The 8,362-nt window shown below is 33.9% G+C and overlaps 1 protein-coding gene across 8 annotated transcripts in view; it reads left to right on the top strand.

The window, feature by feature from the left end:
- The first annotated feature begins 3,126 nt into the window (after positions 1-3,126).
- Positions 3,127-8,362, top strand: part of ZMYND11 (zinc finger, MYND-type containing 11) — a 91,698-nt gene continuing 86,462 nt past the window's right edge. For 5 of the 8 annotated variants that reach the window (XM_006758165.2, XM_006758162.2, XM_015560312.1 and 2 more), the window contains exon 1: positions 3,127-3,275. In XM_006758165.2, the coding sequence (XP_006758228.1) occupies positions 3,160-3,275 (116 nt within the window). In that variant the 5' untranslated portion in view covers positions 3,127-3,159. Of the gene's footprint in view, positions 3,276-4,670; positions 4,852-8,362 lie in introns of all 8 variants that reach the window. The other 3 variants (XM_015560310.1, XM_015560311.1, XM_006758164.2) reach the window with 2 other exon arrangements.

Here is an 8,362-nt window from a genome sequence, read left to right as displayed (position 1 = left end):
TCAGGCGCCTGCTGCTGAAAACAGGTTTATGGCCTTTGTTTACCGTATGTATTTGATACAATGTTGCGGTCCGGCTGGCTGAAGCTCCGCTGAGTAAAGCAGGTTTCTGGGGGTTTTTTTAGCTTCTTTATTCGCAACATAATTGCTTAGAGTTGCAGCAAATCAAGCGGGGAACGTTGGAGTTCTCCGTCACTGAAGCAAGCAAGCCTCCCTGTTCGCATCAACTGCCTGGCTGCTCGCCGCCATCTTGGCTGCCAGTTAATTTGCATATCTCGGCCCTACTCTGTGAGTGACGGGGATTAGCCAATGGGAAGGGTAGTGGTCGTACGCCAATTACCATGCTTCTCTTTTATTAGTGTAGATGAGTAAATTTCTTATATGACCAGTTCGGCTCTGTATTGAAATAACAGTTTTCATTTTTTTTTTATTACCGTCACATGATAACATACAAGTACGTGATAAATTGTCGATACTTGATAAGTTGCAGTTGCTCAATAAGCTAAACTGGTACTTGTTATTCGAATCTTTATGCAGTGATACTTGTTCTAATAAGTTGTTTATTTTATTTCTTTTGTGCCCTAAATTCAGGAAAGAAATGTTGAATAACTTGATATATAACTGTAAATAATATAAAAAATATTAACAATTTTAAACAAATTTCTTTACACATTATTCTTTCACAATGCAGTCATTTTGACAGCTTTTGGGCAATATAGGTATATACTAAATTTCAGCCTTTCTCGTGTTAAAAGTGTTGCTCTAGAGGTAGTAAATTGTGTTTTTGATGTTTCAAGGTTTAATGTAAATTATTTTCTTCCCAGATAACACAAGGAACTTGAAACCCTTAACTCCCTGAGGGGAGTCTGTCGTTGAGGACTGTATTAAATAGCTCTTATCTTTGTTTTTGGTGTTTTAATCTTTGATCTAACTTAAATGAAGGCTTACTCAGGGACTTTGTTATTTGTATAGCATAGTTGGAAAAGTTGAATTTCATAATTTAATACTAAAAGTTTATCGTGTTTGTAATTATGCTAGGCACCTTTAAAGACAGATGAAAAAATTAACAGGATATAGTCTTTCTTACTTGAATTAATGGATTCTTTGGGGAGGAATTTATAATTTTTGTACAGCGCAATAAATTTGAAGAGATGCATAAACAAATTACACTATAATACACAAGAGAATTGAGTTTGATTCAGTTTGTTGGTCAGGAACAATTGCTTTAGAGTAACTTCTAAAAAGAAGGAAAATTTTAATAATTCGTAAAGGGGCAAGGGAAAACATTCTAGGCAGAGAGAACTATTCAGCAAATGGATAAAGGTGTGAAGTTTTGGGACATATTTAGGCATTTTGAGGATTCAGTTTTGTAGTAATGTAATATACATTTAGGAAAGATGGACTGAAAAGTTTGGTTTGCCACATTAATGAAGACTTAAAATGACAAACTATGTATATAGGATATATGAAACTCATTTTCTGAGATTTTCTTTTTATTGATGAACGTCTGAATTTCAAATTATATTTACTTATGATAGAAAGATTTGTCTGTTTTGCTCTTGTTATATTTCCAGAGCATACAGAAGAGTTGAATGAATGAATGATTTTAGATTTCATTAAGAAGGGAGAATTTTAGCAATTTTATGTTAAAGGGACCTTGCTCTACTGGGTCATATTGTTTTTGGTACTATTATATGGTTTAGGCATCATTGTTTTCACCTTACTTGGGTTGCATTCTTTGCAATGTTCTCTTTGGGCTCCTATAACTATGAGCATCTTCCTTATGGTGGTGTACCTTCATTAACAGGGCATTTGTATTCACCTGTGTGAGTTGGTTCAGGTAGATCCCAGAATTCTTTGGTTTTAACTTTACATCTGTTTTTCTGAAACTTGGAATTGCTTAATTCTTTAGTCTTGATTTTATCCATTGGTAAGAATTGACATAACCTGTAGGGTTTCTGCTACTTTCCCTCATTGTATTCTTCTAGTTGTTAGATTATGTTATATAAAATTGTTTATTTAGGTACTATTTTTTCAACGTTAACTTTGCTGTTATATATTTTCTGTAGTTTTGAATAAGTTATCCTTAATTTTACACATATTTTGAAAAAACATTTTATAAGTTGAATTAATGTTAACTGCTCCTGTTTGTATTCGTAGTGCTTCCTCTAGGGATTATAATCAATTTACCATAGTCCCCCTTGAATTACTATAAAACCATTTCACATAAAGTGTAAGAATTTACATGGTGGTAATTATTGCTGCCTCTTCCCCGTTTGTGGTGGTATTGTAACCTATTTTATGTCTACGTATGTTATAAATCTAATCATAATTATTTTTATCTTTGCTTTAAACATCCAGTTATCTCTTAAAAGCAAAGATAAACAGGTCCCTTCATGCCCTGGTGAGAGTCCAGGGATGCCTCTTTCTGTGGTAATAGCACAGGCATTTAGGCTGCAACCCCCGCATCTTGCCAGGATACATTAGTGGCCATTTTCCTTAGTTCACTCAGAATACTGAAATTTGAATAAAATAGCAATGTTATTTTCAAGTAATGTAATAAACAACCAACACTAATCCAACATTTGTGTATCTGCCCCAGCCTTTCACACCTCAGCCAGAAATAACTACCGTATATTCTCTGTTTATGGTTTTACTTTAAAGAAAGAGAATGTTGTTTTTATTTAACAATAAGACTATATAAAATAAAGTAAAATTGAAATTTAAACCATGAGTATAATAAACTGAAGAACCACAGAACTAGGGCATTTAAATTTCATTTTGTATCAATCTGTAAGATGAGGCACAATGTAATATCAAAAATGAAATTTTACGTTGTAATATTTTTATTTTAAAATAAAATTTATATATATTTTGATCTATTGGAATAAGGTAACCATTTGTCTTTAGGATGCTGTTTTTTTAACTTTTGGGTCTTAAAATGTCATTCTTTATGAAGTAATGAACTGAATGATATTTTTATGAAAGTAATTGGTGATATGTATTGTAGAAAATAAAAAAGTTGGTCATGTTACATGCTACGTTAGTGTACTCAGCAGTATTCAAAAGGTGCTGATAGTGTTAATTATAATTCATTTTGTAATCCATGCTTTTTGTCCTTATATTTTTGTATATTCCTACAGCTAAAGCAGTTAACAGGTCATGGCACGTTTAACAAAAAGACGACAGGCGGATACAAAAGCTATCCAGCATCTTTGGGCAGCCATTGAGATTATACGGAACCAGAAGCAAATTGCCAACATTGACCGTATTACAAAGTAAGTAAATTTAAACAAAAAGTATCTCTGTAAAATTCCATATGACTTTGGGATAAAAGGTCCAAAAATAACTTATTTATTATGATAACATATATTACAAAGTACTAGTCACTTTTTGCCTTGCAGGAGTATATAGTTGTTAGAAAAACAAATACAGAAACATACACAAGCAACTTGTGTTTAGAAATTTTATAAATGAATGTTATGTACTATTTATAATAGTACTTTAGTTAACAAAAATTTAACTCTTGAAACAAGTCTTTATATGTTTTTTGTTAAAAAGGCTTTTAATTAATTACTTTTATTTAAACTATCTAAAAACTACTGTTCATTATTGATTTTAATATAGGATAAGCATGGTACCTACAGTAAATAACATCCTTTTAGTTCATAGCCCGCTAACCAAGAATGTTTAATAATTTTATTCTAATCTTTAACAATATTATTCTATAGTTTTAAAATAAATAAATCTTAGTTAAAAGAAAGTTATTTTTCCCTCTAGTTTCCAATGCTGTTATTTATCTTGATATAGACCAAGATTCAGTATAGAAAAAATCAGACTGCTTTATGAATATTCAGTTTTCATGTTAAATATTAATTATAAGGGAGTCTTCAAATAGAACTTGATTTTATTATATATTTGTTTTCCTGGGTATTTTTTAAGGAACAAAGCTAATTTTTTTTAAATGTTTAAATATTTTTTTGTTAAGTTAGAATTTCTCTATACTTACTCCTCCCACACATTTTTTAAAGTTATCTGTAAAAAATGGAAAACATGACATATAAAAGCTCATATAATTGAATACTTATGTTGGCCTTTATTAATAAGCAACAAAAGTGAGTACCATATATTTTTGTCCTTTACCTGTATTCTGGTGGAGAAGATTATAAAGGTTAGCTAAGAGAGAAGCAACAGGAGAAGGTGAAAGGGATGTTATACATTGTTCTCAATCTGTATTTACTCTTTGAATATTTTAAAGTTTCCTATGTACAAGTCCTAGCTCCTATAGGCTAATGGAAGAAAAAAGGTAGGTAACACCTATATGGAAAATAAAAATAAAATAAGTAGCATATAATAATTAAATTTAAATTACTTTTTTTTAAATAAAGCAACTAATTTGAGGCATGGTAACTAAATGCAACTTACAGTGAAATAATATTGGTATAAAAACATTTTTTAGAACATCTCAAAGAATTAAAAGCCGAAAGTATTTTCCCATGATAGGGAATTTTTTATTTAAAAAAACATGTAGTTTATGTATATCAAAATTATTTATAGAAAGTAGAAATGAAACACTATTCTTTCAATTTAATTTTTTAAATTAAAGTCATTTAAGGCTGACAGAATAATTTTTCAGGCTATTCTTTCTAAACCATGGCATCTTTCTCTAAAAGCTTTAAAAGGACAGTCTCTAGGAATCTGTGGGAATCTCCCAGTGTGAAATGTACACAGTTTGGCCTTCAAGATTGCTATTAGGCTGTACCAACCTGCTGATCTGGGAGTCAGAGAATTAATCCTACAGAAGTGAATGCAGTTGTCTTTGGAGGATCATAACATCTGTGTGTACATACATATGTACGTACATATGTTAAATTATAATAAAATATACAGAGGTTGTTAACAGAATTGTACACCTCTTCTTATTTTGCATTATGCATTGTTGATAAACATTTTCTTTGCTCCTTTCTTCATCGGTACAGTCTTAAGGTTGCCAAGGCTTATTTTTCTTCATGTCTTAAGGTCCATAGATCTTAAGATAAATATGAATAAATTAATTTACCTACCAAATAGTCATTGTTTTATTAGACTTATCCAAAGGTGAAAAAACTTAAGTAAACTAGAGTGTAAGTGTTTAAGAGTGGTTCCCAGTGCTTTTTTCTGCTTCATCTCATCTGAGAGTATGCTATTTTCCTTTTTATTAGGTGGACACGCTTCATAGCATGCTGTACTTTTTTTTTATATAACATCAGTCACATGTGTAATTACCTCCCCGCCAGACCATCAGCCCCAGGAAGGGGAGTTATCTAGCTAATGGCCTAGCCCCGTGGTCGGCAAACTGCGGCTCACAAGCCACATGTGGCTCTTTGGCCCCTTGAGTGTGGCTCTTCCACAAAATACCACGTGTGGGCGCGCATGTACAGTGTGATTAAAACTTCGTGGCCCATGCGCAGAAGTTGGTATTTTGTGGAAGAGCCGGTATTTTTTGGAAGAGCCACACTCAAGGGACCAAGAGCCTCATGTGGCTCGTGAGCCGCGGTTTGCCAAGTCGCAGTTTGCCGACCACTAGCCTAATGCCTTGCCTTACTCATTATCATTATACTTGCCAAGGTAAGTTAGGAAGAAACATTGGACCATGACAAGAAGTCGGGTCCTTTGCTTTAAAGCCTAATATTCCTCTTCTGTATTCTAAATTTACGTACTTTTTCAGCATTAGACTAATTTTAAATCAAGTTGCTCTGCTTATTTACAGCTAATTCTGAACATACAGGTATCTTAATCTTTACAAATACCTTAAGTTACTGAAGGCTGTAGTAGAGTAATAGAATGCATATGTAGTCATTATGTTTCATTCTGTATTATGATTAGTGAGCGACTCCATTATAAAAATAAAAGCTACATAACTTTAAAACGATGCATTAAAAGTTTTAGGCTTTGGAGTCATAGCTCTTGATAATATTTGGAAGCCTGGCACACCTGAAACACTGTAGTTTACTTATGTATAGTGTTTTAGTTTTTGTTTTGGTTTGGTATGACTTTTCAGTCACTTTTGATCTGTAAGTTCCTTACTCATCTTTTTTGTTGTTATTGTTTTCCAATTTATTTATTGAAGAAACCGGTTCATTTGCTATGTGGTTTCCTATAGTCTGACTTTTGCTGATTGCATCCCTGTGGTGGACTTTATCCTTTTTTTCATTCCTCTGAATTTCATGGAAATTAATATTTATCTATAGAATTGGGGGTGGGATGAGTCTGCTTCATAGGTGGAACTCTGTTTTCCTCTCAGGAGGCCATAATGCCTGTTGTTTCTCAGATGTGAGGTCAGTAGCTTTGATGCAGAGCAGCTAGAACTAGTTAATTAAGGATTGCAAAACAATGATAGTCTAAATTTTATACTTCCTTTTTTTAAAAACTGGAATACTTCTACTTAGGACATAAACTTTCTATTACTTACTATTTGGTTCATATTGGAAAGGTAGAGTAACTGATTCTTTTCCTTTATTTACCAGTTTTCAACATTGTATCCTCTAATGGTAACCAATTAGTTTTCTTAAAGTGTTATTTGGAATTTATGCATTTGATATATTTCAATCCATTTCTGATGTAATCTTTATTGATGCTCAAAATTTCCTATCTTTGACCAGTTGGAGCCTATTCACGTTCCTGAAGTTAATCTGCTTTCCAATACAACAGGATTTTACATACACCTTTCCACTATATTTCTCCAGGGGCCTTTGGTTTCTTTCAGTTAGAAACAGTATTTCAAGAGCACTTTCTGGCCTTCATTGTGCTCATTAATGCTAAGTCATTCTCTCTAGGAATCTAGTGGACAGAGTTTTGGAAATAAGTATAATTGTAAAAGAAAAAAGCCATCTCATGAATTCATACTGTTATTTTCCAATTGAATTTATGTCTTTTGGGTTTTACTTAATTCTTTTATCTGAAATCTTTATGTCCTTTCTTACACAGTAAGGGTCATATTCTCAAGGAAATCATGAATGATAACATTTTGGAATATCATGTAATAACCACTCAGTTGTTTTATCTGACATTATGTACCAAGCTATTTGAGAACAATAACAACACTATAACCAATAATAGACACAGAAGACACGTGGAAACCATATGAATTCTAAACTATCAGAGAATATAGCAATTATATATTATACTTTCTTCCTAATAGCCACCATTTAGTCTTCTGTAAGTATCTGTTTTATGCTTATCACTAGTTCTATAATGGTATTTAAAGTTCACTCTCTAGTAGATTATTTTCCCCCAATTTCATTGAGATATAATCTACACTGTGTTAACTTAAGTTATACAACATAATGATTTGATATGTTTATATTGCAAAATATTCAGTTAACATGCATCATTTCATATACAGTGGGGCCTTGACTTACTAGTGTCCCGACTAACGAGTTTTTCGAGATAACGATTTTTTGCTTTGAGTTGCGAGCTAAAATTCGGGTTACAAGCCAGCTTCCGATACCCCACTGCTAGTTGGCACAGCGAACGTCACAGTGGACGCCACAACATCAGCCCAGCATCACGTGTCTCACTCATTCATTTTTTGATTTGACATACGAGTAATTTGAGTTACGAGCTCCGTCACGGAACGAATTAAACTTATAAGTCAAGGCCCCACTGTAGTTACATTTTTTTCTTTGTGATAACTTTTAAGATTTATTGTCACAGCAACTTTCAAATATACAGTACAGTATTATTAATAACTCGAGGTCCAGTGCGCAGATTCATGTATCGGTGAGGTCCTTTGGCCTGGCCTGTGGGGATCATGCCGAAATCAGCTCTCCGACATCTTCTGAGGGGTCCCAGATTGTGTGAGGGTGGTTCTTGGGTTACGCACCCTGGAATTGGGCTCCGTCCTTTCTGGTTTCGGATGTGTCACCTGAGAACCACAGCTGCCAAGTCACCGCAGCTTGGCGGCTCCTGCGTTGAGTGTCTGCCCCCTGACGGTCAGTGTGCGTCATAGCTACTGGCCGCTTGGCCGATTGGCCAATCACTTCGGCTGTAATATAGATAGTCACTGTGCTGTACATTACTCCACAGAAATTATTTATCTTAGGCTAGAAGTTTGTACCTCTTGTCTGCCCCCAAACCCTGCCTCTGGCAACCACCAATCTGTTCTCTATATCTACATTTTTTAAATTTAAATTCTTTATTGTTGAAAATATTACCTATGTGTCCCTTTTTCCTCCATTGACCTCTCCCTGGCCACCTCCCTCCGCCCAGCACATGTCCCATCCCAAGTCCTTTGGTTATGCTTATATGCATGCATACAAGTCCTTTGGTTGCTCTCTTAACCCCCCCCACTCCCATGTCATTTGCTCTGGATCTATTCTTGTTC

Source organism: Myotis davidii, unplaced genomic scaffold (assembly GCF_000327345.1).
Source record: "Myotis davidii unplaced genomic scaffold, ASM32734v1 scaffold194, whole genome shotgun sequence".
Taxonomy (NCBI): Eukaryota; Metazoa; Chordata; class Mammalia; order Chiroptera; family Vespertilionidae; genus Myotis; species Myotis davidii.
Note: the sequence above shows the minus strand (reverse complement) of the source record. Positions and strands in the feature narration are given on the sequence as shown.